This window comes from Marmota monax, unplaced genomic scaffold (genome assembly GCF_021218885.2).
Source record: "Marmota monax isolate L192 unplaced genomic scaffold, Marmota_monax_Labrador192_F-V1.1 WCK01_AAM20220418_F8-fsc00040, whole genome shotgun sequence".
In the NCBI taxonomy this organism is placed as follows: Eukaryota; Metazoa; Chordata; class Mammalia; order Rodentia; family Sciuridae; genus Marmota; species Marmota monax.
In genome coordinates this window covers 4768155-4792741 of record NW_026692782.1, presented here as the reverse complement: position 1 = coordinate 4792741, position 24587 = coordinate 4768155, and the positions used below count along the sequence as shown (strand labels likewise).

At 30.4% G+C, this 24587-nt stretch overlaps 1 protein-coding gene across 2 annotated transcripts in view; it reads right to left on the bottom strand.

Annotated features, from left to right (window-relative positions):
- Positions 1-3364: 3364 nt before the first annotated feature.
- Positions 3365-24587, bottom strand: part of Spock3 (SPARC (osteonectin), cwcv and kazal like domains proteoglycan 3) — a 433106-nt gene continuing 411883 nt past the window's right edge. For both annotated transcript variants that reach the window (XM_058580375.1, XM_046447791.2), the window contains exons 7-11: positions 23878-23997; positions 11216-11437; positions 9235-9297; positions 6749-6886; positions 3365-5022 (exon numbers count right to left, since the gene is read on the bottom strand). In XM_058580375.1, coding sequence (XP_058436358.1) covers positions 4853-5022; positions 6749-6886; positions 9235-9297; positions 11216-11437; positions 23878-23997 — 713 coding nt within the window. In that variant the 3' untranslated portion in view covers positions 3365-4852. The remainder of the gene's footprint in view (positions 5023-6748; positions 6887-9234; positions 9298-11215; positions 11438-23877; positions 23998-24587) is intronic.

Genomic DNA, 24587 nt, shown 5'->3' with positions numbered 1-24587 from the left:
TAAACTGGTGGTTGTGATCTGCCCTGCCAGTCAACACACAAGTTACTTCAGCTGAGAGTTGGTTAGAACTAGTTGTAAGACCTCAACCTGATTAGGGAAAAAAAGGATGTTGCCTCATATGCCAAGGAAGGAGAGGGGACATGGGTATTAGTGCCAGTGATTTCTGCAAATCTTTATCTTAAATGCAAGAGAAAAAGTACACAGCTATTAGATCACTGTGTGTATTTAATCCATGTCCCATTCAATGTACAATACATATGGCAAAATTACACAACTGGTGGCAAATATTAGTTTGAAATATACTTATTAACAATTGAGAAATCCTTGGTAAATCTAACACTAAGACTTTCAAGTTTGGAATTAATTTTTTCATATCTTAATGTGATTTTGAATACCACACTTCTATATGTAGCAATACAAATTGCAATTATTTGGTATTTACTGTGTTCCAGACACCATGACTTAATTCTTTTTATCTTCAGACTGATCTTATGATGCAAGCACTATTTATGACACTTTTTTTGTTATATAAGGGTATTATAAGCTAAGTAATTTATTTGGATAAACAAAACTGGAAAAAAGATAATTTTGGAAGTATGTCTTACAAACTTCAGTAAGACTACTTTTACTAACCTATTTTAAAGACTTGAAAAAATTAACAGTGCCCACCTAATATGTGACAGAGAAGCTCTTGATTTGAATTTGTATCACATATAACCTTCACAGAAATCCTATAGGATGAATATATTAAACTGCATTCAACAAGTGAGAAATGCATGACATGGCAAGACTGTAAACCCAAGTGTGTGTTTGTTTATGTTTCTAAATATCAAGAAGGTGACTTACCATTACAAATATATTAAAAATAAACCCTAAAGGATGCCTTTGAACTAGTGAATATGGGTATAATTATATAAATTTACTAATTTTTTTCTTATTGTTTTCAACTAGATTTTTCACCTACAGCTTTTTACTATGTCACTTTAAATCATGTTTTATTATGTATTGATTTATCCTAATTTTGCTAGCTAAGATTTGTATAAGGACACAGAGAAATTCCACAAAGATAGAACAAATTATACACAACTGAGCAGAGAAAACAAAGATTATACAGAAAGATTTTTTCAAATTGCCTTGCCCCAGGAGGGATGACATATACCCTGTACAGAGTTAATGCTTAAGATGCTCTCTTTGAGGTGTAAATTGACTCAAATATTGATAAAGATTTTATGAATTCAAGCTATAATTCATGAAATATTTTAAAGATGAGTAAAAAGCTAATATTGTTTAGTATAAAAAATGTGTACTAGAAGGAATGAAAATGTCTTCTTCCATTATATTCACCTCAGTGTCAACTATTATGTTTAAAACAATGTTGAAAAGAATAAACTGCAGGGAATTCACATCATCATCAGCTATTTACATCTTCATGCACTTAAATATGCTAGACTCATGTTTTTTTCCTTTTATTTCAATTGAAAAACCTGTGATACAGTCCAGGTCTTTTTATTCATACTGAACAAGAGATAAGAGAAATAAATGTGAGTCAATTCAGTCATTTTTTCTTAACTGCAAGAAAAAAAATGGACTAATCATGTGTGTAAATGTGTGAGTATATAACAGGCAAAATAAACTCACTTTCTTTAGAGGTTCTGTTTGGTTTGGTTTGGTTCTACATGTTTTCTTCTGTTATTAGGCATCTCAAAAAGTGATCTGTGTACAAGGTCCTGAATGACCTGCTGCATGTAGCTGAGGCATTGATTTCATATAAACAATTCATCAAAATATTTGTTATGAATCAGTTGTTTATTTTTGCAATATTCTAAACTGGCTTTAAATGAGCCACTGCTTTAATTAAACAGGATCAATGTTTATGAGTTATTTTCATATCTTCTTTAGGTTAATATAAAAAATGCATACCCTCTTAATATTTGTCTTACTAATTAATTAAGATATTCTTGGTTATGGATTCTTGGATATTATTTTATTAAATGATTGGCAGAAACATGGTTTGCCTTAGATTGCATATCATTTTGATCAATATTAAAATGCTTTATGTTTATTTTAAGCTTAATTCTCCAAATGGCATTCTGCAGCATATGTAAATGTTTGTGCTGTCTATAAAAAATAAGAAAGCATTTATAACTTTATCTACTAGATTTGTGATATATCAGAATCAATTGATATTTTTTCTTTTCTACTATTTTCATCAGTGTTAATTTTTAATTTGTTGTGATCCTGAATATCCTGCAGTTTTTGACTTGCATGTGTCTTTTCCAAAATAACACTGGAATAATGTTGCTTGATATCTCACCTTAGCATGGTTTCATGCCTATTAATCAGAATCAACTTAAAGAAGAACAAAATATTAGGGTAGTTAAATTTTTTAATTAAAAATTCTCCCTTAGGATTTTGGATTAGTATTAAGGAGTTTTAATTGGATTCAAAATATCTTGTTCTATTTAAATTAAATCTAGGGGGAAAAAAAGTCTGTTGGATTTATTCTACTGGAGCATCAACTATGTTGTGGTGTGAAATGGAAATAGACTTATTGTCTGTACTTCAAACTAGAATATTAACTGCAAGACTATTGGTTCACTGATGAATCTCTAGTGTTGAGAAGCGTGACTAGCTTACTACAGATGCCCAGTAGTTATACTTTTATGAAAAATATAAAAGTACAATTATGTTGAGGCAAAATATTTAAAATGAAGTATGATCATGAGATCTAAAGTTCATCACAAATAGAATTTTTATATGCATACATACAAGTATATTTTGTACATAAAAATGATGTATATAAAGTTCATTCATGTTAATGTTTTAGTTTAATATTTTCTGTTGAATTAGTTGCTTTCCTGAGAGTCTAAAAGGAGACAATTTAGAAAATAGTTTAACTTCAAGAGCACCATGTCTGTTATTTTGAATTAATTTGTTAAATGTGTGGGTAGAATTGTTGTTTTGATCTTTTCTCAACCAATCCACAGTTGTATTTTGTTATGCCTATATATTTGTAAAAGAGACAAGGCTATCTGACACTCTTGAAAATGCTAGAAATGTAGCTAAATATATTGTTTGATACCACAAAAAATGGGTTTAAAAATATTGCTTTAACAAAGAAAATTATTTACTTTGCAATATATGACAAATGTAACAAATTAAGACAAACCAACAATAAAAATCACTTTGGGCATACATTGAAAAACAATATTCAAGATGTCAAGAGCTCTGGTTTTGAAATTCAAAAACCACAGAAAACTTCCCAAGCTAATTTGTGATATGTTCATTTTAAAAATCAGGGAATAGATTATGGATCCTTCATGCTACCATGTATACTCCAGAAAAATCATTAGGAAACAGTTGATTTGGTTACAAGATTCTTTATTTTGTAAACTATACATAAACAGTAGAAAAGAAAATGCATTATACTTTAAATATTATGTAAGTTCAACATTAAAGTTTTTATTTAGTGTATAAATTAAATGGAAAGAATCCACCAATTTTGCTTTCAATGAATAATATACCAGGAAAACAGTTAACCCACTGTTGAAATTAAAGATATCAATGTGTAATATTCAACAGGATTTTTCCTTTTTTATTATGGGCACAAAACCATTGGTCTGATATACTTAAAAGTGACGGTGTGCCAAAATGTCTACACAATTAATTAACATGCTAACTTAAATATAGCAATTAAAGTAATTTTTGTTACAGTTAAATCTTAAATGCCACTCCACACAATTATTATAAACCAGTCCACATGGTAATTATGTAACAATAGAAAAAAAGAAAGAAACATATTCCATTTTCTTCATTCCAGCAGCAGTACCTTTACTGGTATTAATTTGTTAATTAGGTGTGCTTAAATATTGCCTAATATCCTACATTGGTATGCATGCTAATCCTTTCTATTTCTATTTTTGCAAGGCACCATACAATACGTTCTCTAAGCTTCAGCACTATGAACAAAAATGGCATAATTCTAAGAGTAAATGCGAATATTTATCTAAAATAGAACATAAAATTAGAATTAAGAATTTCAAATTTGACCTTGGGGGCAAATGAAAAACTTTTAGTGAAAATATGGTTAAAATGAATATTTCCTTTTGTCTTCCTAAATTCTGTACCCTAAATTGCTGGTCAGAAAGACAGAAATCTAAAAGTCATGCTGCTTAAGAATATTAAAAATATATATATATGTGTAAGACTGCCATTCAGTTTAAAATAAAAATTAGAAAGGACAACTAAATTTCTAACATTCAAGAATCTGTGGTTTTCCATACTTGCTATTTTATAAAATATCCTATCATATCCAGAATAACTTCATAATTAAAAATGTTAACATAAACACTTTAATAAGATTCTACAATTGTCACTTTGTTTTACCATGTGGTCTCTCTGTTACCCTGATGCTACTTTGGAAAGATCTGGATCATGCATAATTTTATAAAATCCTTGGGGATCAGGTCACTATAAGATGTAAATTTAAGCTGGGCTTTCAGAAAACAAAACACTCATCATCCCACGCACTCGTTCGTTGTTATTTTTTTATGGAACATTTGCAAAATTTGTTCTTATTCAGAATTTATTTTAGTAGCTCTCCACCACTTTCCTTTGTCTGGCTATACTGCATATATGTTCTCTTTTTCTCTAAGACATACAAAAACTTAAAGTAAATAATTCTTATTTAAACATAAATTTCTATGACTTTTCGTGCCATATTTGAAATAATTATACAAAATATATATGAGGTTTGAAATAATTTTGTTTTGGGGCAACAAGGTAATTCTCCATAGGCAATCACTTTGTCAATATTACAAATGTAGAATTTATTGACCTCAGCTGCCATTAATCAAATGTATCCATCATGATCATCTCCATCATCATCATCATCCCCTTCATCTTCGTCATCATCTTCAATTTCATCTTTATCAGTGATGATGTCATCTTCATCTTCTTCATCATCAGTCCAGTCATTAAAATCTCCACTTGCAAAATCTCCGGAGATCTCAAAATCTATAGCTAAAAATAAGTAAGCATTATATTTATTTTGACTGAGTATTGGGGTGATATATATACAAGAGATAAAATACTAATGAAAAATAGGAAAATTAATAAATTTTTAATTTGATCATCACTTTAATGAAGATGAGAAATAAATCAGTTATTTGATAAACTGTTACATGTTAGACTGTATCATTTTTTAAATTTGTGTGCTAATAGCAAAATTATTGTTGAGGTATGCTATACTAAGATTTCTAGTTCAGTAATTTTCATCTCAGTCCGGTTTTTATAGAAGTTCACATGACATACTGAATCTTAAAGTGCTTAAAATTTCTTCTATAAGTGTGGTTGCATAATAATTGTTCCCCTCCCCCAAATATTTACTTCATGATCCCTAGAACCTATAAATGATAACTTAAATGGAAACTTTGCAAATGCGATTAGGTCCTTATAACTTGAAATGGGGAAGATTTTCCCAGTTTATACATGAAGACCCCAACTGTCAGTTGGGTCCTTAAAATCAATAAACCTTTCCCAGATGGAATCAAAAGGAGATATGATTACAGAAGGATGGACAAAGAGATGCAAAGTTAGTTTTAATTTGGAGGTAAGTCTCCATGAGATAAGGAATGTGTGTGACTTCTAGAAGGCAGGAAAGACAGGAGACTGGTTTTCAAGAGTCTCAAAAAGAGCACCACCCTGCTGATACTGTGATGTTCAGCTTAGTGAGACAGACCGGAGATCTACTAGTGACAGATTGGCAACATGACAAATTTCTGTAGATTGAGCCACTAAGTTGGAGGGAATTTGTTACTTTGACAAAAGAAATATTTATTAAAAGTATTTTTAAAAAATATTTTAGAAATAGCTAATAATTTTTCTGGAGGTAATAATGCTCATTTATATCTCAGTATGTATTCACTTTTCAGCTTCTCAAATGCCAGTGTGTCTTCATTTTTACCTCTTCTGAATATTAATTCTTATAATTCTTTCGTATCTAATTATAACAAATCCGATTAATAAAATTCATTGTTTATGAACTGGTTGAAATCAACACATACTGAAATTTCCATCTTATATGAAGAAAATGTTTCTATTTTCCCATTTCCTGCATATTCTTAATCATAGCATGCTAAGAAATCTCACAAGTCCATGATTCCAACATAATTTTTGTTAGTGAACAAACTTATGAATTAAAATTAATGAAGGTTAATTAAAATTTAATTTTAAATTAAATTAAAATTTTATTTTAAATTTTAATTTTAAATTAAATTTAAATTAAAATTAATTTAATTAATTAAAATTTAATTTTAATTCATCTTCATATAATTTTCATTCACAAAAAAATGACATTTTATCCACCACTGGCAACACAAATAACTGAAGTAATTAGTAGTACTAACACTTTAACTTACATATTATAAAGAAATATTCTCCACATGTTAAAATTAAATAAGATAGTTATTGAGTACTATGTCTCACTGAAATCTAATCATATTGGACAGGATAGAAAACCAACAACTACTAAAAATGATACAGAATAAATTAATGTAGAAGAGGAATTTAAGGATTAAATGAGATTACTTTCATTGTATACTCTTTATCTTTTCCTAAATAATCTATGTCAAATAGCAGTTAACCTGTCTGCATAGGACAGGTCTTCATTAAGTGCTTAGACAAATTAATGAGGATCTCAGTATTGACTATTGTGCTTGGTAATTATTAAAATAACCTTTCTCCTTACCACAGTCTGCAACACCATTTATTCTGGATCCTATGACTTCATTTCCATATCTGTCCACACACCAGCACTGCCCAACACTGCCGTGGCATTGTGTCGGCTTGTAGTAACCATCTTCATCACACAGAGGGATGTACTGTCCTGTGAAATATGCACACTGTCACCCACAAATGCACGCATGTGTTTTACCAATAAGCCTTAAGACATACACAGGTGAAGTGCCACTGTATTCCAGGCTACATACTAGTGACATCTGTAGAAGAAACCAGGTATGTGTTCTGCTGTCCTGGAACTGGTATTGCCATAGGAACTGATTAAAACTTATGGATTCATATCCTGTTTTAAGGAAACTACCATTTAAACATGCCTCATTTTGGAAAGTGTAGTGTTTTCAGCGGTGTAGTACAGCATTACTATGTGATGCTATGCTCACATTCAATCATTGGGAGCACTTATACGGTGTACAAGACCCTATATCATCTCATCACTAACAACTTTCTATTTTCATTCTCCAAAGTTTTCATTCATATTTTTCAAGATCTTTTCATTCCACGTAGCTATTACCACTCAATTTAATGCTGTTTCACCTTTTTTACACACTGCCTTTTAATATCAACTGGAATCCCTTTTCTTCATTGTTTCATTTTAAGACTCAACTTAAATATGCCATCAATATGAAGTCTTCTCCTAAACTGGAGGAGATGACATATCTTCCATCTCATGTGTGTGTGCATGTGTGTAGATTATCACTGGATACATTCAAAACTACACTGCCATATCCTCTGTTTGGAATGTTTTGGTTCTCTTGACTTTCATTGTTGTATAAGCATCTCTTAAACTCAGTCTTGTAGAACACAGTTTAGTGGGAATGGTCAGAAAGAGATATTTATTTCTATTTGTATAATATATAGCACAGTATATGGTATATTCCTAAAGATAAATGTTTAGTTAGTAATTTATAAGTATGGTCACATTCCTCACTAAATACTTAAACATTAGAATGTGAGTTCTAGAAAATTAGAAACGTTTCTTTTTTTCCTGAACTTTTTTTTTCCTATGATGGAAACATCATTTTTATTTTTTTAAAAAAACCTAAATATATAGTTAGAATATGAAAACCATTTATTCTTATACCATATTAGATCATAATTTTACCCCCTCAATGAGTTTTACAATTTTGATATGATAAATAGGTGGTTGATTTAAACTTATAAATTACAATTCATTTGAACTACTAATCTTCCAGTGAAGCAGATGGACTATCTCCAATAAGGAAAACTTTGAAACATTTTCAATGGATCTAAGGCCACAAAAAATAAGAAAATCAAATTTCCAATATTTACTACTTTAAACCAGCATTTTTTTGACATAAACTCTTATGTATTTTATGCCAGTTCACTTTGAAAGTGAGAGAGAACACTAATAACAGAAATATGCTAGTATATATATATGAACGTACACACACACACATATTAACAAAGATAGCTCATCAAAATGTAAAACAGATTAATTAGATTCAGAGTCATCATGAAGTTACATGCTACTAAGTAGACAAATATATTAGCATACTTAAAAGACACATTGCCTGAGTTTTGTCCTGCTTTATATACCAAAATGCAAAAAGAAAACCTGTGACAAAACTGGTGTAATCCAAGTAAAACCTGACCCTTATAGCTGCCAGGATTATAGAAATATTAATTTCTTAGATTTTTACAAATGTGCTCTGATTGTTTGGTGTATGCAAGAAGTTATCTTTAGGAAAAGTTGGGTAAAGGATTTCTGGAAACTATGTACTAATTTTGCAAATTTTTAAGAATTTAGCATTATTCTAAGAAGACTTTATTTAAAATGTTTAAGCTTAAAGAAACATACAATAATCAAAGTTAATGGTTTGATGGTGTCTTGATTACCAAACATTCAAATAGTTTGGGGCTCGTGGTAAAATTTGCAATTATCTATTTATATGTTGGTCTATCTATCTAACTACCTGTTTACCTATCCATTCATCCATACATACATTCCATTGCTAAAAGTAACATAGCCAAAAATACTCATGAAAACACTAAAGAATACAGTCAAACTTCTCTGATGCACTCAGCATTTTTCACCCCATCCTTAAAATATTTGCTTTATATATTCTCTCTGTGTGTATATCTATATTTATCTATCTGTATAACCATCAATTCTTACATTATTAACCACAGAATTAGAAGTTTCTGCTGACGTTTTAACTTTATTATTGTTTAAATATCTTTTTACTTAATAACTTTCAAAATGAACATTATATTAGGGTAATAAAACAGACATAATATCTTTCAATAGGTGAGGTAATAAAAGTAAGTTTAATGGCTTTCAAAAAGTTCATAAATTTTGTTGCTGAAATTTAGTGCAGTCTATCTTTGTTGGATTAATATTGATTTCATGTTGCTGTTTCTCTGGGGTTATTTATGTAAGCAATAAAGCCTTCAGAAGAATGAGCTATGACTCACCTAGGAGTTTCTTTATCCCTTGTCTCTTCTGAATATTGCTGAGCTCCGTCTGGCAAGGTGGGTCTGTAATGACATTAAAAATGTCACCTTTAGGATTTTAGTCAAACAGAGAATGGGTAACTTCTTTGATATCAATCTTCACTTAGTCTTTACATGCTTTTAGAAGACACATTACATATTGGTTTTGTTATATTCCTTACTTATACAGATAAACGTTCATATAGAATGTGTGTCCAGGATGAGAGTTATCACTCTCCCATCATGTTGTTTTTTCTTAGAATGACTGAATTGGATGACAAAAGAAAACAGCAAAATAATTATATGATGAAAATATTTCCCATCATGTACTATTAAAGCGTCAACTTACCTGGCAATGAAATTCTAACCGATTGATGAAATTTCCCTCATTTAAAATAGTTGCTAAGATATAGAGAAATAATTTAGCATTATAATCTATGGAAAAGTTGATACTTCTTTTAAGATGTGTCAGAGAAACTCATAAATTCTAATATTGTGTAATGTTAATAATGTACCTTGGTCTTTCTATTGTTACCCAGATGCTCCAAATATATGTAAAATTTAGAAAGAGGACACAATACACCATAATTTCTGATAAGCCATGATTTTAAAAATAAACAAAACATTTAAATAAATTTGGAATTCCTCATTTGTCCATTTTTCAAACTCAATCATTTCAAAGAGGATATTTGTAGAGAAATAGGAAATTCTAAATAGTCACAACATAATGTATAATGTGTATAGTAGTCACACATACACACACACTCACACACAGGTATGTGCCACTGAAGCTTGCCTAGATTTTTAGGAGTGTTTAATGACCTAGAGAGCATATATGCAGTAAAGTTGACATGTGTTTATGTATGCATGCAATTAAAATTTTAACACAGTAAATCTATTTTTTAAACTTTGCTTTAAAATGGTTTATAAACAGTTAAGCTACACTACTCAGCTAATCCTGATTAGCAATTTAAGGATAATCATTTGATCTCTACTTATAAAACTATCACTAAATAGTGAAAAGTAATTTAGATAGAGAAATCCCTATAAAATGTTTTCATATTTCTACATGGAATATGATAATCATTGACATAATTTAAAGTAGCTTGTTCATTCTCTTAGCTTTCAAAAATCTTAAAAAGCATTGCAAGAACAGGTGTATCACATTAAACTTTTTTCAAGGTTTTTAAGTTAGCATCAGAATTATACATAGCATTATCTTCTAAGTTTCCCAAAACTTCATTGTGATGTGAACTTTAGATCTATTTCTCTGTATGCACTTGGTACAAATTGCTAATTCCTTTGATTCTGTAACATGTTTCCAAATTTACATTTGGTTTGCATTCCTAATAAAGAAGGGTATATAAGGAATTAGCAGCATTTCAATTTTTCATCTTGCTTAATTTTTACCAGAGTATTGAAGCACTTTTTTTGCTAGTGAATTTTTGAAAGGCTGAACTATTTTGTAAAGGTTGAAAGACTTAGTCATTTCAAAATAAAAATGAGTAAAAATAACTTTATGGTAAATGCTGTGGTTCATTCAGCTCATTTAATATGATCACAAAATAGAACATTAAAACTCCACAGTACAGTGATAAAAAACCCATTTATTTTACACCATGGGCAAAGCAGATAGCAAATTAATTTTAATGATTACTTTTAATATCTATGTTCTCATATCTCTGTGTGCTTCTTGGTGGTTCATAATGGAAACTATAATGAAGTACATTAATATAAAATATTAATTACCATTTTTCATCTCACTTAGCATGTTTGCATTTTTAGCAGAGCTACTTTGCTCAACATGCTGCTTATGGTTCTTTTTTATAAACACACAAATTACAAAAAAAATCTAGTGAAATGAATGAGGCATAGAGTATGGTTACTTCTTTCATCATGAAAGATTACATAAAATTTGAAATGGAGGTCTATTATTTGCATGTACAGGTGTCTCATCTTTTACCTTGCTGTCTCTGGAAGCAGTAGCACCATTCATTGTTTGATATCAAACTGTCCTTGTATGTGTCACAAGAATTGAAAAATGCCTTGGTGCACTGTTCGTTCTTATCAAGGTAAATGCTCCCCAGCTCTGACTGGTCCAGCAGTAGGTCATAGTTTGTATCGAGTCTGTTAAACATCCACCCAAGTGAATCCTTGCAAATGGGCAAAATACTGGTATCAAATCCTAAATGCAAAGAAAGAAAATGGTTAGCTAAATATGGAAGACCTCATCACCCAAAAGCAAAACACATCAACAAAACAGATAATTAGTGAATGGTACCTACTGGATAGTCAGAGAGGTAGGGCTTTACATTTCATCTTGAGAAATTTGTTTCACAGTAAAGTTCAGAGAGTAATATGAGGAGTATTGTGAGAATTAATTAACCAGAAAGCATCTGGTACTACTTAATCATTCATTCAATGGCAGTTAGTACTGTAATTAAACATTATTTACATTTTACTGTTCAAGCTTTTTCTGAATAAAGTTTATTGTGATAAATGTTTTAATCTATATATTTATGTATGTATATATGTATATACATATGAATAACACTATTATTATAAAGAAATGAAATTTATTTCCATTCAAAGAAATTAAAATACTATTTTCACACAAACATTAAAAATATAAAATGATTAAAACTTTAACAATGCTACCTGTATCTTGCTAGAATTATGGCGATTGTGGTACTTCAGTTAAAACTGTTGACCAAAGAATAACCATCATGAAGTGTTACACAATTACTCTGTTTTCTGCTTCCCTCACAAGGCAATTATTACAATTAATTACAAATGTGTTACGGGGGTGGGGGGTGTAGGGTGCACTGCCTACTGGGGAGTAGGGAGTGAGCATAGAGAAATGACAGAAATTCAGCTATGTGGTACCAAAGATGGTTTAACCTGGATAAGCCAGAGGTGTCACTAAGGTGTCTGTCCTAAATAGCATCAGATATAATATCAGTATTTTGAGCCCTTAAAAAAAAAACAGATCCTAAAAATAAAAGTACAGGTGCCTCCCAAAGGAGATGGGATGAGAGCCCTTGCTTACCCTAACAGACAGCAGATGGGACATAAGCTATTAAAACAAATCAAATTGAATTTTTTAAGGAATGTCTGAAGACTGAGAGTGAGTTATCATGATAGGAACTCAACTTTGCAAGCCACAAAAAGAAGAGGGATTGATTCCATTTGACTGACACTATTCCACAGACACCAGAAAACGTTTTCAAGGTAGACAGAGCAGGAAAAGAGACCCAAGGAAGTCACCTGAGAAGAAACATTTGCTGGAGGAAAGGTGTGGAGCCTCACCTACATCCATCATCCCTGTGTCCCTCATGGAACAAAGACTTAAATTCCAGAGGAGAGTCAAATATTGGCTAACTCTAAAAATATGGATAAGGATCTTCAGCACCCTGGGAAAATGTTGTTCCTGGGAAGGATTCAGGAGAATATCCTCAGTTTAGACCATTAAATAATTCTATCATTAGCAGAGAGGTAAGACCTCTGTGGAAGGAAGAGAAAGAGGAGGGGGAGAAGTTAAGAGAACATACAAGAGCTATGCATCATCATAGAAGAGTTTGATAGAGATGCAATTAAATACCAGTAGGAGAAGGGAAGGGGAAAATGATGTAGAAAAAAATAGTACAAAACATGGGAGAGGGCCGGGCTCACTAGTAGAGCACTTGCCTAGCATGTGCGAGGCCCTGGGTGCAATCCTCAGCACCACATAAAAATAAAATAGAGATATTGTCCATCTACAACTAAAAAATGAAATATTTTAAAAAATGGGAGAAATTAAAGTTGGAAGTCCTTGTATTATAGATAAAAGAACAAAAAACATGATTTGAATGTTGTGAATGACACATTAAATTTATCTGTTGTAAATCATAGGGGAACCATCAAAAACATTTAAAAAGTCATAAAAATAACCAACTAAAATGCAGACCAAATGAAGTCATAAAAATAGTTAATTGATTCTAACATAAGGCATTGTAAGAGGAGAATAATTGCAAAAAAGAGTTAAAAATAATAAATAACTGAACAAAATGTAGATTGCAATTAAACCATGTTGATAACTAACCAAATGTAAGTGCTTTAAACATATTAATTAAAAGTCAAGGAATATCAGCTTGGATAAAAATACAAGAAGACTTAGGTATGTTTTCCTCAAGGCAAATAAAAAGACATACTATATTGAAATTAAAAGCTGTAAAAAATGCATCATGAAGCACTAATGAAAAGAAAGCCAGACTGAACATATTAATAATAAATCTGAATATGGAATAAGGAATGTTACCGTTATAAAAATAAACATCACATGATAACAGAGTTCAATTAAAAGACATAATTATTCTGAATGTGTCATATATGTAAAATGAACACCAAAAATGCCTGAGGAAAAAAAATATAATAGGCCTAAATGGAGGAATGGACAAACCCCAATTATAAACGGAGATTGCAACAATCTTTTATGACCTATAAATAGAACAAATGATCCTAACACATTAGGGTTATAGAAGATCTGAACAACATGATCAGTTATGAGGAATCTTTACATAATTTACATTGAATAGTCAAACAAATAATAACAGAATACAAGTTCTTTTCAGGTTCACATGAGACACATTCTGATCATATTATACATCTTACTCAACTCAGGAGAACTGAAATCACACAAAGTATAATATGGAAACATAACAAAATGACATTAAACATCAACAATCGAAATAAAAACAAATATATGTAGAAAGTAAAAAGAAAATCCAGCCCAAAATAAGCTTGAATTAAATAATCGCAAAGATGGTATTTTAATTCGGTAGTAGAACAAAATTTGATGCCAGAATCTGATCTCATAGTAATATATTCTAAACACAGGAAAGTATGTACGTTGGAAAGATAAAAAGTTCAGTATTTTTTGAGAGAGGCTTTCTTAAGGAATACTAAAGAAGGTACTCTAAAGTAAAAATAGAAAAGATGCAATCAGAAAATACTTGCAAAACAATGTGCTGTTATAAGATTAAAATAGTAATAATAATCGGGCTCTCACATTCTGTATATAGTATTATTTCATTATGCTAAAATGTGTCTACATTAAAACTATGTTTATTGAGTATATATGTTTGTATAAAAATGAGGTAGATGAGAAAACCATGTACCTCAAGCTGCTAACAATTTTTACCTTGTGATGGAGGCATCATATAGACTTAGAGAACAGATGCTAATACTCTTCACATATTTTCACTATTAGTTTTTAAAAACAAACACATTAAGTGTATAATTGAAGCAGACTACAAAAACAGAAAGTGGAAAAATATAATGTTACATATATTATTCCTTCCTGTGATATGTTGAAAATAACGTTCATTAATGTCAGAAGAACATCATAAAATTTATTGCCCTTTTATTGATTAGCACACGGTTCAAGGATAGCTGTGGTGGGTAGGTTCATTTGTACATTAAATAATCAAATATAATTATGGTTTTTGAGTTACTTTATTTGCATTTATTTATAAGTTTCCCCTTGATTTTAGCTATCACCTCTTGATGCTTCCAAAACACCCATTATCTAAACATCCATGGAGTCTCTGAACTACTCATGATAGCACTGGTGAAAATATTAGAAGAAAAACTCTTAGGTTTTAGCAAACTGAATATACATGAAAAAAAACGTAATGTAAAATTTTGTTTCATTTTTTCTACTTAGATGCCTTTTCTTAGCTTATTCACTATGGTATTTTTGGGAGCTGGTATTTTTTCACTTTGTAGTAGGTTCCGAATCATGTTTAAAAACATTCTGAATATCCTAGATAATCGTATTTTGAAAGTCAGGTACTCATTTTATTGAAAACAATGTAATAAATTTGACAATCTTTCATTCACACAGTGAGAATTAATCTACTTAAATTTCCTGAAATTTATCTAATACTAACAGCAATTTCTGTAATTTGAAATAATATGCTTTCTAATTCTAAAATTTACAACACTAGTTGTAATTTTCAGTGTTTGGAATAATATAGTTCCTAAGGACTAGAAGTTAATCAAAGTTTGGTTCCTGGAAGATCCAGTTCAATAATTTCCTAGTACACTTTATTGTAATATGTCATTCACTTTGTGTATTTTTTTATAATCATACTTTTAGTAAAAGAGAAGTACATAATTCAATTTAATATGAAATATATTTTGATAAAATTAAAACATCCATAGATTAAGACAATACCTTCTTAATACTAAAGTATATAATTAAATTTTAGTATACAGAGTTACAGTTTCCACCTAATAAAAGAAGAAAATGCCAGATGTCTCAATAATTAGAACCACTAAAACAAGCAATGATCTGTATCTTTCAATTTACTGCTTAAAATAAGAAAAGAAAATTTATCTTTGAACTTTTTAAACCTTTGTTTTTAAAAGCTGAAGTTCTCTGATCTACCTAGAAGGCTCCTAATTGCATTAAAATGGGGCATTATTTTTAAGCCATCTGATTCCAAATTCAATCTTCCTCTCAATGTGAAGACAGCATGACATAAAGAGAGCAATATCTTAGTAAGAAATTAGAATGTGTTCATTTTCCCTAGGGGTTTAAGTAATTCCATCATTTTCTCTGACTGAGAACATTTGGTGCATAAGAAAGCAACTATATAACATTATCATAATCTGAGTCAGACTGTTAATCTGAGGATTTTTGCATATGATGCTGATGTCCTGAAGCTTTCCAAATTGAAAAAGAAAAATAAATACAATATAACTTTGAAAAAAAGTAGTTATTCTCCATTGCAACCATATTCTTAAAAACACCGGGTGTTGTATTTCTCCTATTTAACTTCTGAAGATTTAGGCAACAGAAGCAAATCAAAGTATATAAATTATAATAGCTGTAAAATACACTTATTCAACAAAACCTCAAACAAGTATTTTCAAGGTAATGATAAATAGAATCAGAATTATACAGTTCCATTTCTTCTTACCCCCAAACCCATTTTAAGGTTTTATTATCTGAGTGGTTTTCTATGGTCATTCATTTGCTTTTCAGTTCACTTCAAAGTCCATCTCAACAAAATACATTCCAGAGGTCTGATATCTTTTATAAACAAAATGGACTTAAATTATAAAAACGATTTGTAAACTTCATCAGCTGGCTTAATTTCTTTAAAAGCTATGACATCATCATCCTCTTTTTGAAAACCATTTAACTATGAAATATTTACACTAAGATTCAAATAAAAAGCAATTTGGGGGGCAATGGCATGGGAATTCTTTATGTAAAGTCTGTGAGAAAATCTGGTTAACTGCTAGGCACAGTGGCCCACTTATGGAAACCCAGCAGCTTGGGGGCTGAGGCAGGAGGATCCTGACTTAAAATCCTACCTCAGCAACTTAGTGAAGTCCTAAGCAACTTAGCAAGACTCTGTCTCAAAATAAGAAAAATAAAAAGGGCTGGATATGTGACTCAGGGGGTAAATGCCTCAATTTCTAGTACCAAAAAATAAAATGAATAAATAAACACAATAAAACATAGTTTACTAAAATCTCATATTAGTGCCAAGTTGTGTTTGAGAGCTATGAATAACTACTAAAACAACTATTAGAAAATAATATATCATTTTTTACCATAATATACTCTTTTTGTCAGAGCAATGTGATGTTTAAATAATGTAAAATGTGTAGCAATTCTGCTTTGATGACCAGTGTATGAGGTTAGCAAATCCCTTCTAAAAAGGCAGTATACCCCTGGACATGGTGGTGCACGCATGTAATCCCAGAGGCTGAGGAAGGAGGATCATGAGTTCAAAGCCAGCCTCAGCAAAAGCTAGGTGCTAAGTAACTCAGTGAGACCCTGTCTCTAAATAAAATACAAAATAGGGCTGGAGACATGGCTCGGTGGTTGAGTGCTCCTGAGTTCAATCTCTAGTAGCCTCCTTCTGCAAAAAATAAATAAATAAAAGGGCAGGATTCCCTAAAAGTGGACTATGAAACCAAATGTTTTAAGAATGGACAGATTTCAGGAAACAATTGAAATTACAAGAGAAATTTGGACTAATCCTTTTTAGCAATCTGGTGTAAGAGTAGAAAAAATTAAGTTAGAGAGTATATCAACTGTTCTACATATGGTTTCCTATTCCACTTTCAGGACATACCACCTTTTTAAGTAAGGCATCTTTCCATTGAAGTATCAAGTCTTGAACCTTTTAATCTAATCCTGCTATTGTCATAATTTTGTCCTCCTGGAAACTGCATGTTATTCAGAGATCAAAAGAAAGCAGCTACAGGCTGCTTGTCACTCTTTTGAAATTAGGTTCCTGTCTAGATAATAATGTGTGTTAAGATTTATTAACTTATTCATTATACAAATTGCTATTGAGTCCATATTATGTGACAATAGTTTTCCAGTAGTTGGGGATTACAGAGTAGAACATTTTTTAATTCCTCAAGCTTACATATTATTTTGAAGAAAAAGAAAGCAATGCAGTAAGATTATCAAGTAGCAATACAAGCTAGGAAGAAAAACCAAGTAGCATAATGAGGAGGCTAAGGCTGAGTGGCCCTGGTGGTGTTCACGTGGAGTGGGAAGAAGGTGCCTGGATGGCTACTGAGAAACAACTGAATAAAGTAAAGGGAGTGAGCCATGCAGATACTTGGGTGCAATATCCTGGGACTTGTAAATAGCAAATATGAAGCCAGTTCCTCTACTGTGAGGAAATACATTCATCAGAAAGCTCCATTACACCTGCAAGAATACTCAGGTTTCAGCAGACAATCAAAATTACAAGAGGTATTTGGACTAATTCTTCTTAGCAATCTGGTATAAGAGTAGAAAAAATAAGAGAGTATATCACCTATTTTGCATTTAGTTTAACTATCATAGTAGCTATGTAGAAAATATGTAAATACTAAGGATGATATTACACTGCCCTGTTTTGAGGTAAGGATACAGGAAAACAAAAGATGTTATGACTTAGTTTGTATTTTTAATCTTTATAACTGGACAGTAAACTTAAATAGATAAAAAAGTATGTGATATTGCCGGGAAGAAAATAATATACACTATTAACACATCACAGGTTAACTTACAAATATAATTGTGAATTTTCAGATGACTTGTATTAGGTTGTCTCTTGGATTGAATTTGGTTGTTTTCTAGTTCATAAGTTTTATGAATGCATACGCATTCATGTTCAACAGCAATTGACAAAGCCCTGGGTCTTCTTTTGGCCAATGTTTAGAGCCAGTTTTTCTGGATTGGGCCTTTGATGCTCCCAGTGTTATACTAGGAAACATCATGTCAAAGGCTTTCTTTGAAGTGAGGTACACTTTTAGGTTATTTAAGGTTATAAAGTATCGAAAAGGATACTTGTGCCAAATTAATCCCTTGTCCACTTCTCTCCTGCATGGCAAAGGGTTTGGCACCAGCTTGTGTTTACCTTTCAGTCATTCATTACTGTAGGTTTACTTATAAAACTAGATTATCAGGTATAAGTTTTAATCAATATTTTCCAAGAAACTATAGAAAAAGTAATTTCCATTTATTCTAATGTCATAGAAAGCAAGGTCTGTAATTTTTTAAGATAGCATAGCAAAAAGCTTATTATTTTAATGGAAATTACATTAATAATTTGAATATCAAAGGTCCATCTCAAATGAAATACTACACAGAGTAAACAATGAGTATTGGCTTTTAAGCACACTTCATTGCACAATTGAACAAATAGATATTTTGGCTTTTTTTTTTTTTGCATATTTGTCCCTTCTTTTACAGTCTTGATAATTACAGATAAAAATGCCAAATGCTTTGTACCTGCTGTCCAATAATTTAGAGATTGGTATTACAAGAAAGAGATGACTATCTTCATTTTATTATTTTAATTACCATTAAAATGATATCATTCTATTCATGGAGTATGAATAACAAAAATGATTTTTTAGAAATATAAAAAATCAATAGAATTCATTTTTTAATGAAAATAAAAAACAATTTTTTTCTCTAAACTGTTCTTCAGGTATTTTGTCACATTTCTATATTAAGGCTGAAGTTAGTTGATCAGAATAGGTAAGATATTATGATTTCCCCAAATGCAGCAAACTCCATTGTCATGATCAACTTCAACCTATAATCTTTCATTCAGTTAGATGGGAGTCTACAGACAAATAAGTACAAATTGGTGCAGAGCTTTGATAGGAGTGTATATATGTGCATAAAATGAGCTGTTATTTTAGAATTCCAGATGGTATAAACAAATTAGATCATAAAAACCTCTTACGGAAATCTGGAAAGTTGTATTCTTATTGACTCACAACTCAGAGATAAATAAGTGCTGATATAAATTTTAATTTGCAGAAATTTAAAAAATTAATTTTTTTTGGAAAAGTTTTCTTCAGTACTGTGGATTGAACCCAAGGGTACTAAGCGACATACCCAGCCATTTTTAGTTTTTATTTTGAGACAGGGTCTTGATAAATTGCTTAGAATCTTGCTAAGTCACTCAGTCTGGCCTCAAACTTGTGAACCTCCTCTCTCAGCCTCCTGAATTGCTGGGATTACATGTCTGCACCACTGTGCCCAACTCAAAAGTCTTTTTCATGAAGAATAATTGCAATGCTTTAAAAATCAAATTGTATAATTTAAATGAACTCTGACATTTAAATTATAAATGAATTGTTTTAATATTGCTCAAGGAAACAACAATGATTTTACACTTATTAGCTTTTTGAATGTTACCACATATGCTGTTATTGTATTTGGATATATTTTTCATAAATTAATAAGTACTTATATTAGCAAGCATTACATTAGAAATTTACAATTCTAAGAAATTTAAATTTGTTTCTTATCCAATTAAATCATTCAGATGAACTTTATTTCAAGGGTAGTTATGTTTTTAATAAACTAAAAATAATTTCTAAGATCTTAAAAATGATTTCTAAGATCTATTGGTACTTAAAACCTTTACCTAATTTAGATTAATTTAATCAGTGATCATTACTTAACTGATATCTAATATAATAGCTAGATCATTTCTTAAAAATATAAAATACTAAAACATGCATTTAAAGTCACATACTACTTTGCCTCTTATTTTAATGGCTTATCTGAAAAGTTTATATATTTGAGTTTGTTAAAAAGCATGTTTATTTTTGCCACATTAAAAAGATATATTATAAAGAAGTATATGGCTATAAAAGAGTATGAAATATATATTCATAAACTTGGTTAATCTATTGCAAAATGATGATGCATAACAGTTTATAATTATCCACCTCATAGTTTTCTCTACAAAATAGTTACTGTAATTAATAATTATATACATGTATATGACTCATCTATGAAAACTTAATATGAAAAATATTTTATTAAAAATACATTTTTTTCCTAAAATATCTAAGTCTTCTAAAATATGTGAGATAACTCTTAAGTAAATTTAAACATTATGAGATTCAGCAAAATCAGTATTTCTCTTGGTCCATGATAGATAATATTTAAAATGGTTTATTCATAAGATTTTAAAAAGTAATATCAAGTCTTATTTGGTGCAGAACTAAAATTTAATTTTTCTTCTGTTGCAGTGACACAATTTTCTTGGAATTTTGGTTTGCTGTTAATAAGGGATCACAACGTTAATTTTATTTTGCTTTCTGTTTTATGCAACTGAAAGGCAAAACATTTTGCATTGGAAAATTTCCCTGCATTTTATATTGACTTCATCAAATCCTTAATTTTTTAAAACATGATAGTGTACAAATTCTTCTCATTGTCATATCAAAAAATAAAGTGAAGACCCAATTCTTGGAGTTCATACAAGAGATACAAGTATAAGTGATTAAAAAAAATATTGACAACAAATGATATCAAGGACATCAGGAAAATGCAATCAACTGGAGTGGAAAAATGGTAATACTACTATCAACCAGGGTAAAATATGTGCTGGAAAACAGTAAGCAGGATAAAGTATAAGAAAATAGAATAATAAGCCAATTCATTAATATAAAAGAATAAATCTATATGTACTATAAAATAGAGTAGCTAACATGTGAAGCAAAATCTACTAAAATTGCTGAAGAGACTTGTTCGTGTAGAACTACAAAGGAAACTGTCAATATGCCTTTTTCAGAATTAGACAGGTAAGAAGATACATCTTCAGATGTGTTTTGTTTTTATTGACTGTAAGGTTTTCAAATACTATTCTATGTTCAAATTCACTACCAATAAAGAATATGTATATTAAATTTAAAAGAAAATATTATAGTATATTCAAAAAATTGTAAAAGATAAAAATAATGATAATACTTTTTGCTACTGGGATGCAGGTAAACATTAACTCCATACCTTACTGGCCAAAATTGGAAGTGCCTTAAGATTTTCACTTAAAAGTTTGGTAACACCTACTATCAATTGTAATTTAAAATGCATTTGCACTTTGACCCATTACTTCCACTCATGGAAATAAGAGCATGCAAATTGCAGCATTAATTTTCACAGAGAAAATAATGGAAGCAATACATAATCATTCCTAAGCAACTCATTGATTGATTTAATTATAATAAAGTACAGGATGTAGTACATTGGTAGCTTTTTGCTTCATCCATTCCTTAATTTTTATTTGGCAAATGAATTTTATTCTTATTTAGCAAATAAAATTTACTATTAATTCATTCATTTTTATTTAGCAAGTAAATTTTATTCCATTTAGTAAATAAAATTTATTATTAATTTTTATTTAGTAAACATTATGTGAAACTCTATTCCAGGCTCTATCAATACAACAATGAACAAACATCTCTGACTTAATTGAATTCCCAGTTGTGTAGTGGAGCAGGGGAGGGTTGATTTGCAAATTAAATATGATGAATTGAGTCAAAGATTCACCCAAGGATTTCTCAGTTAGCCACGGACTAAGTAGTATAAATAATCCTGTAGCCCTTTTTTCCCCTTTACTCTCCAAAGATTATCAACTCCATAGGAGTTTCTTATAATTAATCCAGCATCTTAAGAGAGTTTCATGACATTTCTTGGAAGAAAAAGCCAGAAAAGAAAATATTTATAAATGCATACATTTAACCAGGCACCTTGCCCAGGGATCTTCAAATTATGCTTTGATCCATCTCCAAATCTAGGAGGGAAATTAGTTCAAACTCAAGCTCAAAGGAGAAATTTGATAGCATGCCATGTTCAAGTATAACTCTTGGGGACACAGGTATGGATTTTATTTGATTTTTGTAAATCAACACATAAAGTTCTGGAAGAAATCTTCCCATACCACATATATTTTTTTCAGAATGAAATAAAACCAAATATATTTAGTTATTACTTCTATGAAATAAATGCAGGCTGAAATGCATTGACAGTTGCCAAAAAATTCAATTGATAAATTCAAGACAGATCTAAGAAACTCTCCTACAGGATCAGGATAGTACTATAATTTTTTCCCTGAATTCACAAGAGGAAATGAATGCATAGTCATTACACATCAGAAGACAGTTATTATATCTAAAGGTAATAGCTAAATTTCACTGCTATATTAAATTATTCTAGAGCACAAATAAGATTTATAACTACAAGAGTTTAGGATTATAGAAAATCTCTAAATGGTAAGAAAGCAAACAAATAAGGCAGTTTAGGAAACAGAGTTTATAAATGATTGTGCTGTTTTACTGTATGATTTTGCTAATCTGCATTTTGAGGGTTTCAAGTGAGAGTGTACAATCATGTCACTTACCCTAAGCAATGGAGGTCACGCCCCTAGCATTTCTTTGTCAGTTAAGAAATAAGGGCTCATAATTGATGCCCTATATCCTTTTCTTGCCTTTTAGATAAATTATTTCGATTTGAAAGATTCAGACCATGCTTTGATTTGCTTTTCAGGTAGATTACATACAACACAAGTATTTATACAAACAAAAATAAAATAAAATGAAAATTTCATAAAATTATTCATAACAAGTGTCCTACTTCAATTTGCCATTTTTATTTCCAAGGAATTGGAGGAATTATACAGATGATAAAATTCCAGTCAGAGTCATATGCTTTTATTTTTTTATAAATATTTTTTCAGTTGTCAATGGACCTTTATTTTATTTATTTTATTTAGTGCTGAGAACTGAACCCAGGGCCTCACACATGCTAGGATGAGCCCCAACCTGAGCCCATCTATGCTTTTATTTTGCTTCAATGTGTTGCTTGTTTGATTTGCAGATATTCAGTCTTGTCTTTTCTACGAATCCATTTTGCACAGAGACAAATTAAGATGCCAGCAAAGCACTCTTGTAAAGACTATTTGAGGGAGTTCAACTGTGTTCTTTAAATGTCTACTCCAATATTCTTACTTCTATTTCCCATGTTGTACTTTCTACAACTCTGATAAAATACTGAAACACATGTCTATTCTTAATTTTTAACTGGACCCTAAATGCTTTCTGAGGAGACATTCTCATTTCCATCAATCAAAGTTGATCCAAATGCTTAACTTTCTTGCAAAATACTAAGGAACAACTTGGAAGTAACAGCAATGTTCTGATTTTTATTCAATATTTAGTAAAGGATAGATATTAAAATGTATGATTTGTTCTAAGGGATTCATTGGATATAAATCTCCATCTTAAGATGATAGTATTTATCAAATTTAGAAATCTTACTGCTTCTCTCAGGCCTCAGTAATGTTTTTGTCTTCTTGTTTTGGCTTCCACTTTCATGAAGGGCCTTGAACCAGTCCCGCAATCTGTTGGCCACTTCCCTGAATTCCAGGTCACTGCACGCTGAAAACAAAGGGAAACATCACAAATCTTTAATAAGAATCCAGTAGGATGTCAATGCTATTTCTCCAATTGTTCCAATAGCCAGTGTAAGGTAACAGTAAAAGAAAAAAAATTCACACAGGGACTAATTGTGATTCAGTTATTTTCAATGATAAACCTCAATACATGCTTCAAGCATAAGATGTAATTTAGCAATAATATCTTACTTGATAGAAGAGTATTTTTATTTTTTACACATTTTTATTGGTACATATTTATTGTATATATTGATGGTTCCTCCTGATAGAATACTTGGTTTCAGGATTCCTATTATGAACATCACAAAAAATTGTCTTGATATTTATGTGATTAATATGTTATGGAAAAGTGGTGGGGCACCTGAGATAATGAAGGTTTGAAAATCCAAAATGAACATTATACTTTTATAATTGGCCATTCCTATAATAATATGTTACAAATTAGAATTCCTTGCTAGGATATTCAATATGTGTTAAAATTCATTAACTAATATTGTTTCTATTTAATTTAAGCTAACATATTTTTAAATAGAGAAAAATAAAATCTTGCTATTTGGCATTAGAAAAAAGACT